The sequence below is a fragment of the Grus americana genome, chromosome 20 (genome assembly GCF_028858705.1).
Source record: "Grus americana isolate bGruAme1 chromosome 20, bGruAme1.mat, whole genome shotgun sequence".
NCBI lineage: Eukaryota > Metazoa > Chordata > Aves > Gruiformes > Gruidae > Grus > Grus americana.
The window spans coordinates 12,004,799-12,029,399 of NC_072871.1; the positions used below are offsets into that span (position 1 = coordinate 12,004,799).

At 46.3% G+C, this 24,601-nt stretch overlaps 2 protein-coding genes across 11 annotated transcripts in view; one reads left to right on the top strand and one right to left on the bottom strand.

The window, feature by feature from the left end:
- Positions 1-1,127: 1,127 nt before the first annotated feature.
- Positions 1,128-15,376, bottom strand: GFI1B (growth factor independent 1B transcriptional repressor). Of its 4 annotated transcripts, none has more exons than XM_054849222.1 (7): positions 12,910-15,376; positions 7,525-7,653; positions 5,848-5,994; positions 5,030-5,292; positions 4,621-4,758; positions 3,983-4,151; positions 1,128-3,084 (listed from the first exon to the last, which is right to left on the bottom strand). In XM_054849222.1, the coding sequence occupies exons 2-7, from the start codon at positions 7,637-7,639 to the stop codon at positions 2,906-2,908; spliced, it is 1,011 nt and encodes a 336-aa protein (XP_054705197.1). In that variant the 5' UTR covers positions 7,640-7,653; positions 12,910-15,376; the 3' UTR covers positions 1,128-2,905. The 4 variants fall into 4 exon arrangements, with proteins under 4 accessions (XP_054705197.1, XP_054705198.1, XP_054705196.1 ...); XM_054849223.1 differs by having other exon boundaries at positions 3,983-4,148; positions 12,910-15,375; XM_054849221.1 differs by lacking the exon at positions 12,910-15,376 and adding an exon at positions 7,914-10,921.
- A 2,077-nt stretch (positions 15,377-17,453) lies between these two features.
- Positions 17,454-24,601, top strand: part of TSC1 (TSC complex subunit 1) — a 28,523-nt gene continuing 21,375 nt past the window's right edge. For 3 of the 7 annotated variants that reach the window (XM_054849210.1, XM_054849216.1, XM_054849215.1), the window contains exon 1: positions 17,677-17,776. The gene's annotated coding sequence lies outside the window, so the exon portion shown is untranslated. Of the gene's footprint in view, positions 17,503-17,645; positions 17,777-20,575; positions 21,549-22,031; positions 22,259-24,601 lie in introns of those variants that run through there. The other 4 variants (XM_054849212.1, XM_054849213.1, XM_054849214.1 and 1 more) reach the window with 4 other exon arrangements.

A 24,601-nucleotide genomic window follows, 5' to 3' on the forward strand; every position in this document is an offset into this window, starting at 1 on the left:
CGGGACCGGGGTGATCTGTGCTTTGTTAGGAGGGAGAAGCAGGCTGGAGAAGCACAGCCTGAGGACAGAAGACCCCAGCTGCCCGTTGGAGGCTGTACCTGCTCTGTACCATGGAAAGGGAAGATAGGAATGGAAATGTAATGGATGCAGTAGTCCTTGTTCAGCAGCTCAGAAGAACCAGCTGTCTGATTTGTTTTTATGAGTGGTTTTACAGGCAGTCTTGCCTCGGTGCTGATCAGTGTGTGCCAGAACTTCCCTCCAGAACAGCCAAAACTGAGGAGCTTCAGGTGAGCCAGGCACGCCTGCTGTCCCCAGGACATAGACGGGCAGTCTGTGTTGGTGTGCCCGTGTGTTTTGGGGCTGGAGGGTGTTAGCTCCTGAGCAGTTCAGATGCTGGCATGCTCTTTAAATATTTCTGTTTGCGGATTTGTGGAGGACAAGGGGAAAAACAAACACAGTTTGCATTTTTGGCAGCAGCTTTAATAAGCTGAAATGACTTTACCTTGAGTAAGGCTTGTGCATTTGTGCATGTGTACGTGTGTGAGTGTTCACGTGTGTGTGTGCACCTGGTGTCACGGTCGGGACCTGGGGACCAGTTCCCCAAGCCCGGTTCTGTCCCAGGTTGTACACCTCCCCTGGAGTCCCCGCCCTGGCCAGGTTCTGGCATGACCCAGGAAAGGACAGCAGAGTTTTAACGGGGGCTTTGAGAACACCGTCTGCTGGGCACACCGTCCCGTGTCATCTGGCGTGGTGTAGCTGCACAGCCCTCCTGCTCTGGAGAGCTGACTTGCTGCCTGTCCAGGGCTCTGCACAAATCTGTCTCTGAAGAGGAATGTCTCCGGATCCCAGGTTTTGAGCATTGTTCGTGGCTGTTCTGCAGTCAATAGGCCCCCGCTCTTGGAATTTGTCGTCTTTCCTGTCTAAGTTTGGGAGCCCTGTTCCTGACGGGACCCCTGTTCTGCATGTGGATTTCCATCTTTATTTCTACTCAAACCATATGGGGCATTGCTGTACTCTTTCCCTTCTCCTTTTCCCCTCATCCTCGCTGCCTGTGTCTCCAGAGCCAAGTATGAACTTTTCTTGGAATGGATGTTTTGAACGTACCATACAGCGCGTTAGCCCAGTTACCGAGAGGGAACAGATTTATCAGATAAATCCCAGCAGGCCTGTACATGTTGTCACTGTCTGGTATAGTGCAATAAAAATATACATTAGAATATGTATAAATACATATTTACAGTGTACAAGTAAAGCCAGGAGTACAGACTCTGTTTTGAGCTTCCAGAATGCATATTAATGACTAACAGCTTAGGCACAGCATCAAACAGGGACAGGTTCAGTGTAGGTCTTAGGAGCATAACTTTGGATTTACAGCAGTGTAACTGAGGGCAGGACAGACGACTTCTCTCCTGGCAATAAATCAATTTTTCCACTTGGACCATTTCTTCTTTGCCCATGATGGAAGCTCTCCTTCATCAGCATCGGAGTGAAATGGCAAGTGCCACAGCCCGTTCCCAGGGCGCTTCCCGCTGGTGCCATCGTCCGAGGCCACGTGTTCAGGGATGTAGTTAGGGAGTGGGCTGTGCGCTGCTACAATGCCCTGCTTAACTGAAAGCACTTGTCTTTTTAATGCTATAATACTACTTTGTCCTTCCTGTTAAGAACCCGAGGGACTCTACAAACCTGAGTGAATGACTCCACATCACCAGGAGGGGTGGAGAAATAAAAGCCCCCTGCAGTGACTTGCCAAAGGCTCTACAGTGAGAATCTAGCCGAGCTTGGAGGGGAACTGGCGCTTTACTTCTTCCAGTGCTCTAGACCTGGAAGAAGGAGGAAATACCACTGCTCTGTTTGTATAATATTTGTAAGGTACTTGCATACTATGCCAATGTGTACAGGCTAGGTCATTTCCTCCTTTACGAGAGTGGCTGGAAAGCAGAACTCTCTAGCCCTTGACATTGATATCCAAGGGCTGTTCCTGACCGTGCCGTGACACAGGATTGCTCAGGACAGCTCGAAGTCGGTATGTCCAGCATGCAGTGAAATACCGTGGGACATACCAGCCCTGATTCCAAGAGCAGCCAGTCTCTCTCGCGCGGTACAGAGACACGGGGCTTATTAGCTTATGGCTGGTGCTGTGGCAGGGCTCTTCCTGGAGCTCGCCTGGTCGCCACTAACCCAGGGATCTTTGCAGTGTGGTGCAGATCAGGACCGCATTGAGAGACCCCTGTCACCGGCTAGGGATAGGAGCTGGGTTTTCACTATTTTCCTCCCACTCCAAGCTAAAAATACAACACAGTTAACTTGTCATTTGATCACAGTAAATGCTCCACTGAAAGAAAATTACTTTTGGTGTCTGTTGCCAGAATTTATGACCTGGGCGAGCCTCTGCAGAAGCCCTGTCCAGGCTGAACGCAGCTCACTGAACGCGACCTATTTGCATGGCCCAGCCTTATCTTCCTAACCATCAAAGCAGAACATGGTTACGGCACTAGCTTGGCACAGATTGTTGCTGCCGCTAGTCCAGGAGTTCCCACCTCACTGCTGGTCAGTCTGATGAACCGAATTCTGCAAACTCTGGTAATCCAGAGCGACAGTGACCCTGGAGGAATTCCTCTGGATTTGCGCTTGCGCAGGTGACGTTGGATCTGGGCTGCTACCTGTTGTAATGGAAAAGTGAGAGCTCCCACAGGTTTCTTTGTCACCTACTGGGATGTGCAAGGGCCTGGGGCACCAGAACACCAAAGCCAATGACATGACTTTGCCAGTCCCCAGGGGAACACAGGAAGCTGTATGAGCTTTATGAGGCGGGCACCCCCATGCTGGATGGAGATGCTAGGGACATTCTTCTTCCCTGGAGCATGTACTGGCAGTGGGAGCTCCAGCAAAGACCTGGAGCTGTCCCTCACTTGAGACTGTGTTGGGTCTCTCTGTGCCTCCGTAGATCCACCTTGCGCTGGAAGCCCTTGGCGCAGAGCTCACAGCTGAAGGGCTTGAAGCCAGTGTGCTTGCGGCTGTGAGTGATGAGGTTGGAGCTCTGGCTGAAGGCTTTGCCGCATACCTGGCATTTGTGGGGCTTCTCCCCTGCAAGGCAGAGAAGATGGTAAGAAACATTTTCACAGATGAGAGGAGGTAGAAATGCCCTTTAGCAGACTTGGACCTGACTGATGCTTCAGCATCAAGGTGCTGCTAGCCCTGCTGTCCTGCTTATGCGTCTGCACTCTGACCCAGCAGCAGAGGGTGAGAAGAACCAGAGGCAGTCCTCCCCAGCTGTGTGGCCCCTGTCCTGTCTGCATCCAGGGCTGGGTACAACCATGACGTGCACGGGAGGCTGGTCAATAACTACCTCCCTGTCACACAGACGAGGACATGAGAAGCTCAGCATGACCCAGCAATGTGCGCTTGCAGCCCAGAAAGCCACCCATGTCCTGGGCTGCATCTAAAGCAACGTGACCAGCGGGTCGAGGGAGGGGATTCTGCCCCTCTGCTCCGCTCTGCTGAGACCCCACCTGCAGTACTGTGTGCAGCTCTGGGGTCCCCAACATAAGAAAGACGTGGAGCTGTTGGAGCTGAAAGAGCGTAGATTTAGATTAGATGTGAGGAAGAAATTCTTCCCTGTGAGGGTGCTGAGGCCCTGGCACAGGGTGCCCAGAGAAGCTGTGGCTGCCCCTGGCTCCCTGGCAGTGTTCAAGGCCAGGTTGGATGGGGCTTTGGGCAAGCTGGGCTAGTGGAGGGTGTCCCTGCCCATGGCAGGGGTGGCACTGGGTGGGCTGGGAGGTCCCTTCCCACCCAAACCAGGCTGGGATTCTGTGACATGCATCTCAGTGATGGTTAGACCTTCTGCTGTCTTACTGCGTAGGGATGAATAAATGTCCAGTGCCTCTGGACGCATCCCTGGTCCAATATCTCTGTGTCTGGGGACACATATCAATATGACGGACTGTAATTTGCATTTGCTTATTGTGAATATTTTGTTTCTCACCGGTGTGGATGTAAGTGTGTTTCTTCATATCCGACTTCTGGTGGAAGCGCTTGCCACAGTATTGGCAGGGATAAGGCCGTGTGTCTGAATGGATCAGTAGATGAGTGGAGAGGGTGGAGGAACGTTTGAATGTCTTCCCACACATCTTGCACTCAAAACTTCTTTCCTGCTAGGGAAAGAAAATCATGGGATGCCTGTGGCTGCAAGACATGTGACAGAGCTTGAAGAGTGTTAAGCCTCTGAGAACAGTAGATTTGATAAGCAAATCTCCTCAGCTTGTGGACTGATGTGCTAGGGGCAGTACAAAGAGAATGCGGGGAGGGTTACTTATGGAAACGGTTTACATCTTGTGATCCAAATTCCTGTGCCCTTTAGGAGGAGGCGAGGCACAGAAGAACCAGTAGCAACAATCCTCCCCTCCCATCCAAGGAATTCTCAAGGGCAGTCTGAGATTTATGAGACCAAGATCTATGATCTGTGGTCTTCAGAGCTCCTATCATTGTCATTGGGTGCTACAGGAAACCCATCACGTTTGTAACCTTGGAAATGTCACTTCCTTTATGATGGAGTAAGCAACAACTAAGGTCCAAGCACTCATGAGCTCTGCAGAGCTGGTTCTCTGGAAACACGCTACCCACCTGGGAGTGAATATTGGTGTGCTGCTCCAGGCTTACAGCGTGTCCAAAGGTTTTGCCACATACTTCACAAGCAAAAGGCCGGGTCCCACTATGAGACCTTCGGACATGGACCTCCAGTCCATGGGGAGTGGAGAATACCTGCAAAACAAAATGCCAGTGATTTTTTTACTTGAGGCAGCTGTGTCGCTATCCCTGTTTTCAGTTCCTTCTCTTTATTTGATTCTTCCATCTCGTGGGCCATGTGAACTGCATCATTCCTAGTGCCCTTTTTCCCTAGTCAGGAGAACAAGTAGGTACCCATTCTGAGCTGCGTGCATTGCACTTTGGTGTAACCCAGTGAAATGCTGATGTATGCAATGAAAATCACTCCAGACCCTCTCCATCCCCGAGGTTTTCATCTGACACACACCTTGTTGCACTTCACACAGTGGTAGGTCTCCATGTCCGAGGAGTAATGCATGCTGTAATCCAGCGGGGGCTCGGAGCTTGGCAGGAGGTGGCTTCCGTACAGGCTAACGGGGTGCTCCAGGAGGGCTGACTGCATGGTGGAAGACATCTGTCGGTAGCTGTATGGCAAGTGGAAAGCATCCCAAGAAAAGCTGGTTTTGTAGAAGGTAGGGGTGCTTGTCGTGCTAGTGCAGTCTTTGATCTGCAGACCTGGGACGGCCATCTCTGGAGAGGGAGAAGCGAGTGTCATGCCATTGCCTGCAGTTGGGCACCAGTAAAAAGTTCCCGAGGTACCATTCCCCCATTTAATGTCCTGCCTGACACTGGGAGCTGCAGTTGGTAACTCCTCCTCCTTTGATTCAAATCCTGATCCCCATACAAAGTTCCTATTATGAGTTTGATTTCAATCTGAGGAAATTTTATGGGGGAGGGGTTGCTAATGAAATATTAACTCCCCTACCAGCTCTGCTCCATGTGGTGTTTGAACAAGTATCACGTGGCCACCCGCCTTGACCCACAGAGCAGGGAATTGCATTAGTCCTTGAAATTTGGAGGCTGACTCACTGGGAATCATAGTGTGATCCTTCAGGGAGCTGCTGATCTAGACCAGAAGCGTAAAGGGAAATACAGAACGCTCCTGATGAGCTCTGCCTGGGACAAGTTTGGCCATAGACGTCAAAATAAGAGCTGCCATTTACTGAAAATCTGGACCCAGTCATAGGGCCTCTGTAAGCCAGCCCAGCCCTGACTCTTTTGCAATTGTGGTCTTGGGTAGCAGACCTGGAGCTGAAGGGCCTGGCAGCATCCTGCTCAGGTACTGGACAGGGACACTTTCTTCCTTCAGTTCAGATGGGTCCTTTTCTTGTTTAGGAACCACACATTCTAGGTCCTGCTTCTTGATGTCCTCCAGTGTCTTGTCTCCTATGGCTGTAAGCATGCAGTAGAGTCACAGTTAGTTTATTCTGGCTGTTAAGAGAAGAAGCTATTGAGGTGGGGTTTGTACTTATGTATGAACTCATGCTTGGATACGTGAGCCCGTGCTCAGTTCCCTGAATAAGTGCAGAGCGGTGCAATCAGCACAGCAATCGAGGTCTGCCCATTGCTGAGAAAGGGAAATTCCAAGCAGGATGAGATAGGCAAGGTAGAGGGGGGCAGGAAGAAATGATAGGACACTTGATACCCTATATAGTTAGAGAAAATTAACCCTAGAAGGCCACATGTCTGTAAGAGTCATTTCCCTATTTAAAACCCTTTTCATTTGTGAGGGTAACTAACAATCACTAACTTATTAACCTCCCCACCCCTCTCCTAAGAGAGCTCTGTATTGTTAACCGGAATTTATGGACAGCCGAGGAGGGAAGCAGAGAGGGGAGGTAACTGCTTCCGCAGTTGCAAGGGTGAGCACGGAGCCTTGTCTCCTCCTGCCCACGCTCCCATTTCTCCACGCTTGTCCCAGCCCTTAAAGAGACCAACCAGCCCTTGTTAGAAGTAGACTTCATAGTAAGAATCTGAAATGGACAGAAGTCCAATGCACGTGCCTCCTTTCTGCTGGAGGTGGGACTGGGCTGCTGGAGGACAGCATTCATCTGTTGTCCAAACCCTCTCGCGCGCCGGAGAGACACAACAAATGGCCAAAGGATGACGGCAGGAATCAAAATTAAAATGTCACCTCCTTTCTTTTTTATCAAACTTATCATAGGGCTGGACTCTAATTTGATAGCCAGGGCTAGAACAAAGGGTAGGTTGATCCTTGATTTGCATAAAGAGAATTTGAATGGTGCCTGAAGGAAGAAGGTAATTGTCCCGGCCCTGCCACTGCATGGGTGGCTGTGGGAGAGCAGAGGGAGGACAGCCGGCGTAGGCAGAGCAGTGTTGGTTGGTGTTAATAGAGTGTGTAGCAGCTGGCCCTTCACCTGTGAGTGCGTAGGACTCCTTTCACAGTCAGCGTTAGGGCATCGCTAGTATTTTCTCACTCTAGCTGTAACCTCCCTTGCAAATCATCGGGAGGAGGGGGTAACACACTGAGGTAGAGAACATGCAGGTCCAGAGAGAATGTGGGCAGCAAACACAGCAAGCTGGAGATCGAGGTGGCAGAGTTGTGAGTTTGTAGAAGACCGATAACTAAGTGCAAGCTCTTTTCCCAACTGTTGATTACCTGAAGTTGGCCATCTTTCCCAAACGTGACCAACTCCACGCAGCAATCTTAGATCTCAAATCTGCCCAGCTACCCAGCAGGAAACAAAGGGAGGATCTAAATTTGGGTTCGGTGAGACAGCGTGGATTTGGACTGGAGAAAGAGGGCACACAGTAGGGGATCAGTTTGTCCTTAGACTGACATCCCCGTGTGGAAGCCCTTAGTTGCTCTTTAGCTCACTCATTCTACTCCCTGAGCTTGCCCACTCAATTATTGATTTGCCTTGGTGTGTTCTTACAAGCCCAGCGGATGGATTGACTCACCAGTGAAGGGAGAGCTTATTGGATCCCACGTGAGTATAGGCAGGTCATCTTCCACAAAGCGGTGGTGATGGTAGGTATGAGCCTTTTTGCTCTTCACCAAAAAGGAACGTGGCATTTTCCATTCACTGCCTGCGCAGAAACACGGAAAACCAGCAGGTAAACCTCTGTGGTTTGGGGGGTGATTTCTCATTTGTTCCCCCGTCACATCAGCTCTGTACGCAGCAGCGGTGAGAATTAAAACTCTTCTACTAGGGAGACAGAGAGCTCATCTCAAAAGTCCCTGAACCCAGCTGAAGAGCAGGGAGTGGCCGCATGGGTTTAGGCGCGTGATGGATCTCAACTCTGGGGCGAACACACAGCTGTGGAGGGGGCTAAGCGAAAAAACTTACCGCGAGACAGTCTCTGCCACTGAACGTAGAGATGGGACGGCAGACTGAAGATGGGATTGCAGATTACCGTATACTCTGCAAAAATGACACTTCATAATCTACCCCTAGGTTGAGGCAAAGGATTACTGCTGCCTTTGTATTGCAGGTGGAGAAACAGAGGCATGCTTAAATCGCGCGCTGTGTTACAGACCAAAACTGCGCCTGTGGCAAAGATGCATTAGAAGCCAGGATCCCTGTCCTGTAGCTCTCTGCTCCGGCTGCAGGACACGGTCCCTCCCAGCGAGGACACCGTGGGGACCGCGGGCTGGAGCTCACCCCTTTGGGAAAGGGTCTGTCTCGGTGTTTGTGCCGCACCTAGAAGAGCGCGGTCCCAAGCCGTGACGTGGGCTCCTCTGTGAAACTGCTACACAAATAATAATTATAGAAACAACAGCCATAATAGGAGAGAGACAGTGGAAAATCCCTGCAGCCGTGATGTGTGGTGGGTTTTCTTCTCGCTGGCCGTAGCTTGAGCAGTTTGTATTCTGGCTGACAAACAGTCGCGCAGAGGCAGAGCAGAAGTGCTGCGTGAGAGAGGTTACCTTTTGGATCTGACTCAAATATCACAGACCGTTGAAATGACGGGTTAGGAACAAACATAAAATGCTGAAATTTAATCATACAAAATTCTCTTGCAATGTATCTGTTATCTTTACTACCCAGAACCCAGCCCGCCCTGTGCCCGCTCCCCAGGGCTAGTAACTGTTCTCATGGCAGCAGTATGACAACAGGCTCGATGCTGTGTATGGCAATATCAGCTGGCGCCTTATTTGCATACATATTTGCATTTTCCCTTGTAATTGTTCAGGATAGTAGCACTAAAAGCAAATCTTGCAATATTTCATATGAAAAGTCAGCAGTACGTCCTGGCTCTCTGTTGATGGGAACGTTCATTATTAAGTTTTGGGTTTTCCTGAGAGCAGTTAAGTGTAGCCTACTTATTTACTTAAAAAAACCAAACTCCCGTTAAGTAGGAATGACCTGAAACATCTGTGTAAGTCAGGACAGAACAGTGTGGGCTCCTGGAATCCCAAACAGCCAGGGATGGAAAAGGTCTTCTCCCTAGTGCCTGCACTACCCCTACATGCTAAATATAATTACGCAGCCCAGCCGTGTTTTGTTTAAGGGTCCGAGGGCCACGTTTACAGCGGTGCCTCCGGCGGCAGGTACGTGTACCTGGAATTCACACAGCAAGGTCTGCTGTGGAGAGGTGGATTGCCAAGCCCACTGCTGCTGGTGAGAGCCAGGCGCTCACCAGCCCAGCTGCCTTTGGAAATGAGTTACAGCTTAGCTGTCGTCTTAAATCTGGTCCAGGATTCCCACTGTTTCTTCTATGACTTCAGGGATAGCTCTTGGTGTCTCTAGCCATTTTTTTCTTCTGAAATGACTCACCTGTTTTTCTTCATATTTTTCCAAGAAATTTGCATGTAACTCGAGATGAAGAAGAGAAAACAGAGGCCAAGAGTAGATTTGTTAATTTAATTTTAGAAAGAGGACAAAACAGCACTGAGAATGAACCATAAGGATGCCCTCGGGGGAAGGGATGCTGAAGTACGTTGCTGCATTTACCCTCCCGTAACTCTCTAATGAGGTTCCTTCTAAGTATCGTAACGTGTGTCTGTGCCTGGCACAGAAATACCTCCAGCTCGGTACAAACACGGGACTGTTCTGCGACGGGCACAGCCCTTCCAGCAGCGTGCTCCGCTGAGCCTGTGCGCCTCGCGTCCTACCGGCAGTGCCTAGCGCAGAGGCGTCACAGGAGGGTCTCTCTAGTCGCGGCCCCAGACGGGGTATCTGTGCAACACAGACGTGCCCCAAGTCAACGTCCTGCCACAAACCCTTTATACGTGGAACTTCCACTCACGTCAAAGGGATTTTCCCATGTGGTGGGGCACAACTGTGTCCACAATGGAGGCTACTCATACCAGCAAGCTTTAGACATGGGATTTCTCTGCCTGAATTAACCAGTTAATTTCCCTGGGCTTCCAAGAGAGCGGAGGAAGAGGTTCTGGCAGCGGGTAGCTGAAGGCAGGGTGGCAGCCCGCACCCAGCAGTGCCTGCTGCTGGAGCCTCTCCATGCCTGTGGGCTACACGACCCCGCGGCAGCAGTCAGACAGCTCGGCCAGGTAAATTCGAGGACTGGAGATGGGCGGCAGAAGCAATCTTATGGTGTTTTACGGTAGCACCCATACGCTAAGTACACAAAGGCACTCGGTACAGCCCCTCTTTTCTGATGGCAGTTGGAAGTGGATGCACCTGAATCAACGGGATTTTCTGGATGCGTTTGCCCCAGCATATGTAGAAGTCAAATTTGGTCCAGTATCTTGCCCGCTGATAAGGGCCTCTACTGAGCACAACGATCTTTAATGCACTACTGAACGTTGCAAAAGGAAGTTACCTTCCCCCACCCCATTTTACAGAGAAAACAGGAACTGGGAGCCCAAAGCGTAGTTAATTAACAACTGCATTGGACTGTCTTTGTGATTCACACAGCCGGGTTAGAGGAAAACTCGAAGCACAGATTGTGAGAGAAAAAAATACCATCTCTCCTTGAAACTCAGGATTATCAGTAGCAAGTGATCAGCTGCTACTAATGGCTAACTATATTTCCCAGGGACAGTAGTGCTGTGGGCAACAGCTTCCGACAGAATTTAGCTTCAACCTTTTGCTAAAAATTAAACTTTATTTTTATGGGGCGTGTTCTTGCAGCCCCTGTGGCAGCAGTTTCTCTCTTGACTGGCAAGTGCACGAGGGAGTTCATTGCTTGGGCAGGAGAGCCTGCCCAAAATGCAGGTGGTGTGGCATTGTTTGGATTCACTAGAGAACATAAAATCAGTAGCCAGCCAGAACTGACAGTCTTATTTGTTTGCCATTCGTGTATCTGTACAATAACGTTGTAGTAATCTGCCCTGAGGAAAAGACAGCCAAAAGGACCCAAGGGAGAAGAACCTGCGTCGCTATTTTGGGTACCTAACTTGAAGCTCCTTGGAAGGGCTTCTTTTACCAGGCAAAAATTCCCCAGCCAGATCTGAAAGCAGACCCAGCCGGTTTCCCTCCTGTGTCCACACTCAAAGTTCCTTCATCCTCAGCGATGCTCTCTGGTGATTTTGCTGAGTATTACACGTAAAACTGTAATGTAATACTGAAACACGGGAGATTGTGTGAAAACCAAATTAGAAGGGTTTGGGGTTTTTTTAGGGGGTGGTTTCTGACTTCAGGATCCTAATGTCACTTGATCCTACGTTCCTCGTGAAGCCCTAACTCCTGCTTCACTGCACGGCACCTCACAGTTCCCAAAAAAACAGGGCTGGGTCCTTTGATACAATTTAGAAAAAATCCATATTCCTGATGAATTGGATTACGGAGCTGTTCTCTCCAGTTCCTTCAGAGATGATTCACAACACGAAACACCGTACTCGGGACGGGTGTTTGCAGGATTGTGCCACGCTGAATCAGGAACCCAATTTGCAGTGTAAATTCTATTCTAAAGCTGACTTTCATTTTCCCCTAAATTCAAGTAATCCTTTTTTCAAATTTACAAGCTTAATTGTAGACATGAAACTCTTTTTCCCACTACACTCAGTAGAAATGCTTTATTTTAACTTATAATTGATATATGTCTTCATATAAGTTGATGAGTGTACAAAGTTTTAGAAGAGGCTTATTTCCTTCCCATTGCTTAATTTATATTTACATCTTAATATTGCTGTTTTCTGTTCTTTCTGGCAAAAGTGAAGCTATCAAAAATAAAGACTAGTTTGTCTTTCAGACGACTACATTTTTGAAGAAAAAAGCACAAAACAGAACCCAACCTGTGTCTGAAATTTTTAAGAGTCCAAATAAGAGGTTTTATGGACTCCCGAGTCTTTAAATATGAAGTCATATTCAAAGAGAATTCCAGCTCTTTACAACAAAATTAATCATGTCTTCACTCGTCCACCCTTGCAAAACCGAACTTGGGGCAACTGATTTGAATGTGGCTTTTGGAGTGGAAAAATGAGCAGAACATTGTTAATTCCTGCGGTAAGGCTGGGCAAATGGACATTAAGGCAGGGGTAGCAAATCATGGTGGAAATTTTGTCCAAGAAGTGAAATGGAAATGCTTGTATATCTGTAGTATCTAGAAAAAAAACGTTTAGAATATAATTGCAGCATTCGTTCTTTAGAAACCTCATTTAGCTCCTGGCGATGTTGGGAACGCCACTGGCTGCAGCAAACTTTGCCTGAGGCTTCCAGGGATAAATAGACCTACACAGTGCAATCCAACAAACGCTATAGCCCCTTAACCTATGGATGCATTTACTGCGTGAACTTGCAAATCATTTGTTTTCCTGCTTAATGCAGCGGATCAATCTGGTGGTATATGAGGAGCGTCTATACATAGCTAATTCCATATGCTAAAAATTGTCACACTAATCAGCATGTACTGAGAAAGGATGGAAAAATAATAACAGAAAAGATAGCGTTGAAGCAAAAATCCTGAACGGGAGAGACTGAATTCTCATCTAGAAAAACTGGCATAGATTGATGTCAGCAGAGGTGTGCTGTTTTCTGAATTTAAAGGTCTGGCCCTGTAAAAGAGCAATTAAAAGGAAAAACAGAGTACGCCCTCTCCTCAACACTTAAGTACAAAAGTCTACATCTGGAAACTGTTCCTGCTGCATGGAGCTTGCTGGGACGCAGGTATCTCAGACCATTGTCACATCTTTCCTCTTTTGTTCTACTCTTACTGTTTTCACATGGGAGAGTGAAGTATATGGTACATAATTTTAAAAGGTTTGACTCATTTAAGCGAACCATTATCATAAAGGCATCCTCAGGACAAGTGACTTACGCAGTGGAATATGTTACATATTTGCAAACACAAGGAAAGAAGAAGAAAAAGCTTAGAAAAACATCTCAGAGAAGTTAGAAAAACAGTGAAATTAAAAAGTGATTAAAAGAATAAATAAATCACCTGTTTGGGGGACTTTGCTTTACTGGATTCGCCTTGAAATCTGCTCAGACAAGCGAGACGTCGTCTTCTCTCTGGACTCCTCTTCCACTTTTTCACTAAGTCGCAGTCTGCTGAAATAGACACTTCTCCTTTTTTCTCTCTCTGTTTTTTTTGCCCCTGTTCCCCTCCCTGATTTTTCAATCAGATTATTTGTGTCAAAATCTGGCGGTGAAGAAACAGCCAATAGAGAAGCAGAGCCCAGAAAGTATTTGCTTATCAAAACTTTCCAGGACTTTGAAAACTTGAAGAGAATTCACGATGCCCGGCTCGGAACCCTGGGGGCAGCACCCTTCACTTTCTGGGGCAGCTTCGCCTGCTGCAGGAATACTCCTCTGTCATATTGACAAAGAGCATGACACGGTGAAATAATGTACTGAGCAGGCATTTGTTATTTTGTCTTTTCTTTAAAAAAAAAAAAAAGAATAGCTCTTAAGAAACCTGTATTTTTACACACATTCATCCACGCATCATATCTTTCACAAACAGACACACCATCTGTCTCACATACACACACTCACATACTTGAGTCTCATAAACAAAACCATCTAGCACATATGCACAAAATTATTTTATTCCAGAATGGATCTTTTATCTCTCCAATTTCCAAGGAAAAAAGAATAAATACTTGCACGGTAATAACTGAAAAAGATGTGTGTTAATCAGCCTTCATATTCCTAGGCATATGCGTGTGCAATCCATACATATTTTTAGGCATTGCTCTATCTATATACAGCTGTATATAGGATATAAATATAGATTTAAGAAAGCTCATTAAGCAAGCTCATTAACAAGCATCTTTGCAAAAAGCTCTTCAAGAGCAATAATAAGAATTTGCACTTCTATCACTTGCTTTCAAAAAAGGTTTGAAAATGGGTTTGCAAAAGTGAAATAATTGACTGCCGAACGCTCTGTAACGGCAGGGTGGAAGGAGGGAGAATGGAGCAGAGGCAGAGAGACTTTTCTCAGGTCACCCGGTTTTCCCCAGCAGAGGTGGGACCAGGACCTGGAGAGCAGCGATTTTGAGAAGCCTTGGCCACGATGCTTATTTGGGGACAAAGAAGGAGAGCTCATCTCCCCAAAGGCTTGGGGCGGGGGGGAGAAGTAATTTCCTTGATTTCACCTATTCTCTGATGATCACGATCCTCCCGAGCGCGCAGGTGCACAGTGGCACGAGCTGTACGTGCCCTCGGTTATCCCCGCCTGCACTTAGAGCACTCCCTGTGCACGGCCGGAGTCGGGACAGCAAAGGTGCCTTCCGGGAAGCTTATACTTTACGACGTATATAAGTGCACACGCAGCTGTTGAGTGCCAAGTACTGGGACATCACCATCAGAGAAATGCCTTTATATCATGGCATTTTTCTGCTCGCTGTGAGCTTTCAAACACGTGTCACTCTTTTCTGCAATGGGCTGTGTTAGAGCAGGACCCAACTCGGTCCCTTTTCCCACCGCAGCTCAGGGTGGTGAAAGCACCAGGAAGCAATAACCCCTTTTGTGCCCTGCAACAGGGTGGGCTGTCGGGGTGGTGTTTCCCTGACGGAGCAGATGTGGTCCAGAGACACTTCAGATTCAGAGCGGAGGCATTTCGCATCCCGCCGTGCCGGGCGGCGGTGCCAGGCGTGCTGGCCCGAGCGCTCTCTGCCGGGACAGCCACGAGTCACAGCCCTTGTCATCGCGCCCTGCCATTGCCCCATGGCACCGGACAGGCTGTGCAATGGGTTTTGATGCAACTCGGAGATAGGAGCGTAGATTTCACCCGCGTTGAGAAAGATTCAGATTTTGATCTTAACCCATCTGTCATTTACTGAACATAATTAATTCTTGTTGTTTATAGAAGCAAACAATCCCTTTTCCCCTCTCCCTCCTCCCCTCCTTATTTATCTAGCTGGGTTTTGCATGAAAGAAACGTTCCCAAGGCATTGTGCTTGCAAGCTGATTTGCATCCTCTTAAACACAGGCATTTGAAGGATTACATTTCCCGCTACAAAAACAAGCATTGTAACAGAAAACCAAAATCTACATTGCAGCTTCAGGGTTTCATATGAAGACAGTTACAGGAATTAAACAAAACAGGAAAATGACAAGCTGCTGAAAGGACTGAGATGTTATTTTATGAAACATTGGAGTCGGCTTCTGCCAGCACCCCTGCATACAGACTTCCCGTTGACATAAAGTGCAAATGGCTGCAGAATGTGGCTCTTAAACTAGTGACGGTAAAAGCAAGTCAGCCACACAAAAACCCTATAGAAAACCAGTTGTGCAAAAAAATCTAACAGTATGTTCCGTACAACCTCACCGGCTAGCTGATTTCTGAGGTGCTCCAAAGAGCATTGGGCACGCTCCTTTGGAGAAGGAGGATGACTTCATCTCCCAGTGTCGGTAACCTATGCATAGAGCAACTGAAAATAAAACATCTCTATCAGCTGTTCTGCTTCCTCAAGTAGCCACCATCTCGCAAAGCCCAGATACAATTGCATACAAACTGATCTCTGAGATCATGGGCTCAGATACTCGCTTTTATGACTATTACACTAGAACACCTGAAGAGAGATGGGGACACGGCTGTCTGGTTCAGCTCTCACCCACCTTCTCCCTTTATTTTATTTCAGGAGTTCCTGCGGAGCAAATAGTTGCAGGATGGGAGCGCAGGCAGCTATCACCTCGGCTTCTTGTCTTCTTACTCTGCCCTGGATTTCTGTTTGTGGCTTCTGTTAAACTTATCACCTCTCCTCTCCATTGAAATCGCCATCAAAAGGCGATTTATACAAGCTGAATTAAAAAAAAAAAAAAAAAAAAGAGTGCTGGAGATGTATTTTGGGCTAGAAGGACCTTTGAGCTGGCCCCATGCAGTCATTCTGATTTTATGTTCTTCCTGTTGATATAATTTTCCCTGTTCTCTCTTCTTATGTCAGGGTCTGCAGAGAATGGAGAGCTGCAGAGGGCTTTGGGCTCACAGAAGCTTGTCCTGGCCCTGGCCCACACGGGCCGTGGTGGATGTACAGCCGGTTCTGCTTGCATCTGAGCACAGTTTCATGTTGTGTATTGCCGTGAGTTCTTACTACGTGTCATATGCTCCAGTGCATCCTAAGTAAATACATTATTAAATGTATAACTCAGGAATAATAAACAGGTTAATTATGACACATCATGTCCATTCTAATGTGGTCATTTTCCCTTTCAAATCTAGCAGCAAACCCCTCCTGTAGCATCCATGTTTTCTTTGTCAATTTGAATGTTACGGTAATTAAGTCACAGTAAAATAACACAACTAATTGCTTCCAGCTCTTTTCTGAAGCTCATCCTAATTTCCACTCTTTTCTGTGGCAGATTAAATAAACATGTCTTCTGCACAGCAGGAAAAAAAATACCATCACTCAGACCAGACCGTAATAAATATTAATTGCCACGCACGAGGCAGGACTAGATTAAAAACACGCTGGTTCCAAGCGACTCTATCTCATCCAGCAGCGGGATGACCTATTGCAGGTGCAGCGTGAGGGAACCATCTCTGCCCTGCAGGGACAAGGGCTGTGAAACACCACAACCAACGCCGCAGGAGTTAAAAATCAACCGATACTTCTCAGATATGGTTCTCATCTGCTTTTATTTTCTTAACACTTAGTTTCTACCTTTCAAATTTAATGTCTGTGATTCCTGCTGGTGCCTGAGGACAATTCATACAGACCAAAGAGTCAGACCAGCACCTCTGGTGCGTCCCCCTGAACTCCCCCTCCTTGGAGGATGAGAAACGCCAGGACTCTGCCAGCCTGGGGATTCAAACGCTGAGGTGAAAACCTGTTGGTATGGCATACAGAACAGAAGGCCGGAGAACCTGCCCTGAGGTAATTTCCATTCTTCTTTTCTAAACTCTGCATTTTCCACACGGAAAAATAAACCGTATCTGGAAGGAAGGATGGTTTATGGTGTATAGTTGCTGCATTTCAGCAAAAAAAAAGAATCCTTGTGCACGGCCTGTAGGAAGCGCTCAGGGGCCCACAGAAGGACGGTACGCGGTGCTTTGCACACTCACCCAGCAGAGGCGGGGTGCTGCCCTGCCGCCTCCCCCCACAGCCCCGCAGCGCGGTGCACGGCGTCCCGTTACCGCCACTCCACACACACAGGGACTCTCCAGACCGCTTTATTCCCTTTCAGCACACTCACGCACTTTAAAAACCGCTTTACAGGCAGGAGTCCGCATAACAGGTTCGCGGCGCGGCCCGCGGAGCCACCGCACAGGCAACCTCGGCCGGCCGGGCCTCCCGCGGGCACCGGGGTCCCGCTCCACACCCCGGGCCGGGCCCTGAGCGCCGCGACCAGCCTAGCAGCGCGGGCGGAGCGGGAACCGCCACACAACGACCGCCGCTGAGAGACCCACACCCCGCCCGCCGCCATCCCCTCAGGCCGGGCCTTGTTTACCGGCCGCCGCCCGGCCCCGCCCCGCCCCGCGTGACGTACCCCCCGCCCGGGGCTCCTCGCGGCACCGCCCCCAGAATCACGCGACCTCTTCGGAACCGCATCGCTCCCGTGCTGAGATACGTCCGCCGAGGGAGACCGGGTGGGTGCAGCGGATGTTCCCCTGCCGCGTCTCCCCCACGGGGAGAAGGGCCCCTGACAGGGAAGGGCCCGAGCGGGGCGATGAAGGACCGGTGCCGCGTCGGGCGAGGGGGGGAGTGAGGCGGTGGGGTAGGACTAGTTTGTGCGGCGGAGGGATTTGAGGGGAGAGTCGGCTTGTGAATGGGAGGGGGAGGGGGAGGCAGGGCCAAGATGGCGGCGCCCTGTGGGCTAGAGGAGTCCTGAGTGGTAAACAGCTGAGGGGAGGAGAAGGAGAGGTGAGTGCGCTGGGCCTCCTCCTTCCTCCCCCAGCGGGGCGAGAGCGGAGGCAGACGGGGGGGACGGAGAGAACGAGGCAGAGAGCAGAGAGAGGGGGGAGGCAGGGAGAAAGGGCTCGGGGAGGAGGCGGCAGGAGAAAGGGAAGGGGCCGGGGGGATGGGGAAGGCGAGGGTAAAGCCTGGCGGGGGGGGTGATGTTCCCCCCTCCGTCCCCTTTCCTTCCTCCCTCCGTCCCCTTTCCTTCCCCCCAGCCAAACTTGCTCTTGGTCGCTACACCCCACCCCCCCACCCCCCCCCGCGGTGGGGCTGCCCGAAGGGGGGGGGGAGGCTGGGGGCGCTGCCCCCCCCCAACTTCCCCCCCCCCCCCCCAGCCAACGCGCCTCTTTAATTTTGCGCGGTTTATCGGAAAAGGTTCAGCACCTCCGTTTCAAACGCTCAGTAGCGATTTCCAGACTTCTGCCTCAGTCACTTGCTGAGGAGGTTCCCTCGTCCGGGGTTAGGCATTAAAGCAGTTGGTAGCAGTCTGTCCCCTCGCTGAGGAAGGCTTCTCTGATTTCCTTGCTCGTGGGTAGGTAATGTGAAGTCAGGATGTTGTTTACTTTTACAAGAAAACATTTTGCTTCCTGTTATCACAGAGAACTTGGAGGACTAAAGTTCTGAAGTTTTCACCCTTTGTTTGCTACGGATGCAGCCTCTATCATTGTTTTATCAGTTTAGTCAGTGCTTCTCTCCTTGTTGTTTGGGGTTTTTTTAATGAGTCCTTTACACGGCAATCAGTGAAAGAAAGAACATGCGTTAAAGAAGTACATGATTCAAAACCCATAGAAATGACACAGAAACTGGGATCAGGTTTTGTGTGCAGAACTGTTTCCAGAACTGTTGTTTCCAGAGAGTGTTCAGTAGATGCTAATACAGAAGGTTTTCATTCTTCGTCTGGTCTGATCTTGTAGTTTCCTGACATTAACTTCTGTGGCAAGTTGTTAGAAAACAGTCATAATCGAAGCGCTACTGAAGTGATCCCATTAGGTGGAAAAAATCCTCTTTGGTTTACATGTATGAACAACTAGAAACTGAATCTTTGGAAACTCAGGAAGTTCTAATAATTAGTGCAAGCATTGGGAATACATACTTCTGTCTGCAGTTGACTTGACTTTGCTAAGCAGCAATCAGGTACTCTGCTTATCAGAAACAGCTATGCCACACTTAAGCTTAAAATAAAATCATGGGCTTAAAATACTTTCATTGGTAAAACACTTTGGTTTTGTTTGTTCATTTGTTCTTTTTTTTAGGATTTTTTTTTTAACAGCCTAGTCAACCCAGTACTAAATTGCCTTTATGAGGAGTTGCACGGACTTACTCAGATGAAAATATAGTCAGAATATCTACTTTGTCATGAGATAAGCTTTAATTAAAATGGTTCTATCTTTGGCTGTATTTAATCCTGGCTCCTTAACTCTTTGTTACTTGAGAATTTACTTTTATGGTGACTGATAAAAAGTAGCATTATTAAAGGGTTGCCACGTGAGATGTACTGTCCAATTGGAGATGTTTTGGTGTTTGAACAAACATGTGACTTTAGTAACTATTTGTAGTTTAAAATGAATGCTGGCCCAATTTAGAGCTGGACTGCTGGGATATTGACCTGTACCGATCCCTGAAATTCTTGCAGCGGCCAAGCACCTTATACGAGCTGGTGATGTGATTACCAAAATCAGTGTCTGTAAGAACTGAATAGCTTATAATACACATGCACGCACATATGCATGCAAAAACATTTAAATATATATGTATAACTTTGGAAAACATATCTTCTGTAATAAGCAAATCAAATAAAGCACTTTTTAATGGTGGAGGCAGGGGAGGGGTACCAGATCTTATGGCATGTTGCAAACAGGTGTATATTTTTTGAAAGCATATTACAGCTTAGGATCTCGGTCTGGTATGTAGCTGCTATATTTTCATGTAGTTTAATCAACATAACGAGGACAAGGAATAATACTTCCTTTGTTAGCATAAGCCTTTCTTTGGGTAGCACATTAAGATATAGAGCAAATTTCTTGGAATGGTGAACTGCTATCACTTTCCTGGGTAGTATTCTTTTTTGTTTTTCATTAAAAAGCTACACGTCATTTGGTATTGTTCTGTGTAATGCCTACTTCGATGCTTGGAGTAGTTAAAACGCCTTGACTGAGTATGCTAGGTAGTTTGCAGTGGTTTCAAGATTTACTGAATTGCAGCCTAATTCTTGGAATATGTTTAAAAGTTTCTCTTGGTGGCAGAAAAACTGCTGTAGACATTTAGGAGGTCTCGCTCTTTGTCTTACTGCGAAGTCTAGAGCTCTCTGTTTACCTGTTCATAGTTTTGAAAAGATTCCTTAGTTGAACTTATTTTCCTTGTGTACTGTTAATGAAATTGGCATGGAAAAACAGTGCTTGTTCTTATCTATTTATTTGCTATTAATATACTTGGTTGTGTGTAAGGAATTGAAATGATTCCCTTTCATGTAGTAACTGGCTTGTTAGCATGGCTTCTGCCAAAGAGTTAAATGTCAGCCCTACCGTGTTTGGGCTTTTTTCAGCATGCGTTGCTTTTAAACAATTTTCCCTCTGACAGAAATTTGATGGGTAGCAATTAGCATAGTGTATTAGCACAGCATAGTTTGAAAAGAATCTTAAAAATTGCTGAATATGATTCTCTCTCTTTGTTTGGGGTTATTGGGTTTTTGTGATCTTGCTGTTCCTGCATCAGTTAAGCACCTGTAACAAAGTACATAAGAATGTATATAATACCGAGTTACAAGTGATTATTGAGTTTAGGAATGGAGTCTCATATCAGATTTTAATATAACCAGAAAAATATGGACTACTGGAAGACGCCAGACACCTTCATTCTTTAAAAATGAATAAATAAATTAATTGTACTGCCAGTTGTAATGATCAGTTTGAACTGAGGTTTAAAGTGGTTAGAGTTATAATTTCAGGGCGGTGGAAAAGGGAGCAATCAGCTGCTTGCTTTCCTCTTGCCACCAGTGGTTTTTCTCCCTACTGTCACTTCTCATTCATTGCACGTGTCACTTCTATAATGGTAGTGTTTGGTATACCTGTGAAGAAAATATAAAGTTGAGTATTGTAAAGAAGTGTAAAACAGGCTGGGATTTTTGTATATCAGATGGGAGGGAGTGAGGCTTATCCTTTCATGACAAACTTTTCAAAGATTTCAGTGAGAAGGGCTGCTTTGTTATCAGTCTGAATTTTTCTTTGAAAACAATGATTGCTCTAAAATACTTCTGTCCTCATTCATGGCCTCTGCCAAAGCAGTACCTGAGCACCTTACTTTACCTGCAGTAGAAATGAGAGGGAAAAGTGTCAGTCTTGAGGTCTGGCTTCACTTCATTGCTGTCAGCAGTGGTCTTAGTTGTTGAAATCCCTCTTTTCTGTTGGCGGGGAGGGAGGGGGTGGATAACCATTGACTGGCGTGCCCCAAATTTAACTTACGATTAGTGAAGAGGGATGAAATGCTGATATTGATCACACACACACACCACCCCCCCCCACCCCCCCCCCAGAATAAGTTGTTCTGGTGTCTGAATTTCTATGCTGTTACAGCAAATGTGAAGGACGTTCTGGGAGGAGTGTGCGTGTATGTTGAGTGTGTCCCCCTCCTCCCCACCTCTCAGAGAAGCATAACTGGCACTACCAGCTGCTTTTTCATTTGGCTTGAGATAAAAATACACTGAACAGAAGAACATCTCTTGACAGAAATACTTACAGAAGTAATAATCTTTTGAAATATTATGCTATCTCTTTCTCCATTTAGCCTTTTCCAATTAATGTTTTTACAGTCTTTTCCTTTGTCTTGAGTTTGTAGCTTAACTGTATTGTGTTGTGGTTAAATTGGCCACTGATTTTTTTTTTTTTTTTTTAAACAAATTGGTTCTTGGCTTATTGGCTTCTCCTTTTTCTCCTCTAAGCTGGCTCCAAACTTGTATTGGTACTTAAAATTAATACTTTTTACTAAAATTTGTCTTTATGAAAGCTCTTGAATATGAGAATAAGAAGTTTGCTATTGGTGTTATATCTTCCAGTGAGATTAAAATGTTGCATTTTAAAAGATATTTAAACAGATTTTTTTCACTCTTAACTGTCGAGTGCCTTGGATCTTTTATATAAAACTAATTTTAAAAGTTAGTGAAGAATCAGTGACTCAAACCACGTGGAAATGTTACTGACTTTGTTTTAATCCTGTCATTTCCAAGTGTGGCTGCTGGGATGTGGACATTCTTCTAACAGGGGAATGATTGCAATAGCTAGGGATGGAAGTGTTAAAGAGACTCATCTTGTATACTGTGTATTTGAGAAGAAAGACGTGATTGTGATATGATACTGTGAAGATTTAAGGGAGTTCCTGTTCGCCACATGTGTCCTATCAGTCCCAGATACAAAATACCGTGGCATTCAATGGATGATCTCACTGTTTTACAAGGTAATGGAAATTCCTTAACCTGGCCTATCCTGAGTTCCTTATCTACAAGAGTTGAAAATCGCATCACAAATTACTGATGGGACTGGTCATAAATCACACTGACACCATGTGCCCTGGGAACTGTACTTCATCTACCAGAACACTGTGTTGTTTGATTGAAGTTAAAAGCCTGTTAACTAGTTATTCAGCTGTCTTTGCTTAAGTGTGACACGATTTAAGACTATCGCTGGAATTTCCTGGTTTGTTCATTTGTGTGGGGCATCACGGGCCCAATATGATTAGAGGATCTCAGTCTTAGTCTTACTTAGAATTTCAAATTCGTTCCTCACAAATGACTTGACAAGAGATCCTGCATTGAGAAAGCTGTGATTTGGTTTTTTTTAAAGTGTGACTATTTGTGTATAGCAAGGTGACGTTATATTAGTGTTTATATAACTTCGGCGGATAAACTTTCCACCTAGTGAAGTACCTATGTGTAGATGTGGTTTGGAATACTTTTATTAACATTTTGAATACTGGCTTTTGGAGTGGAGATTGCTCCACTTTCCATAAAGTACTTCAGTGCGCTATTGACTGACAAGTTTATTTAAACTATGCTGGATTTATTGGCACTAGGTCACTTGGGCCATCTGTTTTAATTAGTTCAGGGAGCTTGGGAAATTATTAGTTACCTAAGTGTATAGTTACCTGCAGCTAAGCTTGCGTTATCAGCCTTGCTTTTATCTGATTGTAGTGTTTGTGTGTGCCATCAGGCCAATAGCATAAAGTTGAACCTGACTTCCAGAACTCATCCAGAGTGTCTGCAAACGCATGTTTCTTGATTTCACCATGCTATAGTTTTTCCTCTGGCGATATCAGAATTAGTAAAACCTGCTGTTGAGGTTTTTAGTGGTGTGATGAAGATCTGGTGCAAGTATAATAGCACAACTAGAGGAAAGTAAGGAATAAAAGCGTTCTTTTCAGTGTGGTGGGGCAGGGAATCAAAGAAAAGAGAGTTGTCAAGGCCTTTATGGGGTAAAAAAGCAGAGACTAGCATTTATGCTGCTTTAATTCTCAAAACAGGTTTTGCTTGCAGGTGGTTTGGGGGTGTGGTCATGCATCTCTTTTGTTAACAAGACTTTAAACAACTAATTCATGTTGCTTAGGAAGCTGGTGAATCTATTGCTTAACGATAGCTGAGACTGTATCCTGACAGAAGTTGAGGCACCTATGTTAGCAAGCCCTTTACAGTCTCAAAGATAATGTTCTCAGAAATAAAGGAATAGATAGTATTAAACTATTTCCCCATGTATAGTCCTGCATGCATTCTGGGTATCTCAGTATAACTGAAATTTAGTAAATTAAATATTACAGTGGTTACTAGAAACTAAAAAAGCAGTTGACTCCTGAAAATGAGTCAGTTGACTCCTTAGGTTGCACGGATGAGTGGCTTTAAAGTTTCTGAAAGGATGGTGTCACTCTTTGAATATTGCTTGCCTTCTAAACAACAAACTTTTTGAGGAAGAAGTTGAAGCTTGGAAGTTTGCACATTGTGTGTGTGTGGAGGGGGAACCAAAACCAGAACCCCAAACCACAACAAATCCCAGCTATAATCATTTTGGAGAGCAGAGATCCATTCTGGTATTGAGTAAAAAGAGACTATTTCCCCCTCACCCCAAGTTTCTATTTTATTATCTTTAATTGAAAGTCTTGCTTACACTACCATCCAGTTTTAAGCCTGTAGTTTTTTCAGGTCTTGCCAGCATGGAACTTGAAAAGAAATAGCATTTAAATCTGAAACACTTCAATTAGAAGGCTCTGCTGGCTGCTTGTAGATGAACTGAAATTTTATTTGGACTGTTCAGCTATGGAGCTATGATCATTGAAAACTGAAAGGGGGGGTTGTGTTGTGGAACAGCAATTACTAAAGTTTGTTGCTAATGCAATGCCTGTTGTGAGTGGTGCCATATTATCACCTTTGAATTTGCAATCAGTGCCAGATTAAGTAAGCTGATGTCTTGCAGCCCTAATAAAAGTGACCTTGGGCAGTTCTGCAACTAGAGTGGTATGTTGCAAATGACAAAGTTTACTAGTAGACAGGTTAACCCCTGCTGTCCAGTAACATTGTTTTCAAGAAAGTAATAATGTATATAAGTAATTATAGCATTATCATTTCAAATAGAGCACTGATATATGGTCCTTGTCTAATGTCTGTCAACATTTTGACTAGAATCTAGAGACCTAAACAATTACGGTAATTAGTCTAGGTTCAGAATTTGGTAGGATAAAAGAAGACTTCTTTGTGTGTAAGACTTTACTTACCATAAATAAAACTTGAGCACCTTTGAAGGTTCACAGTATAAA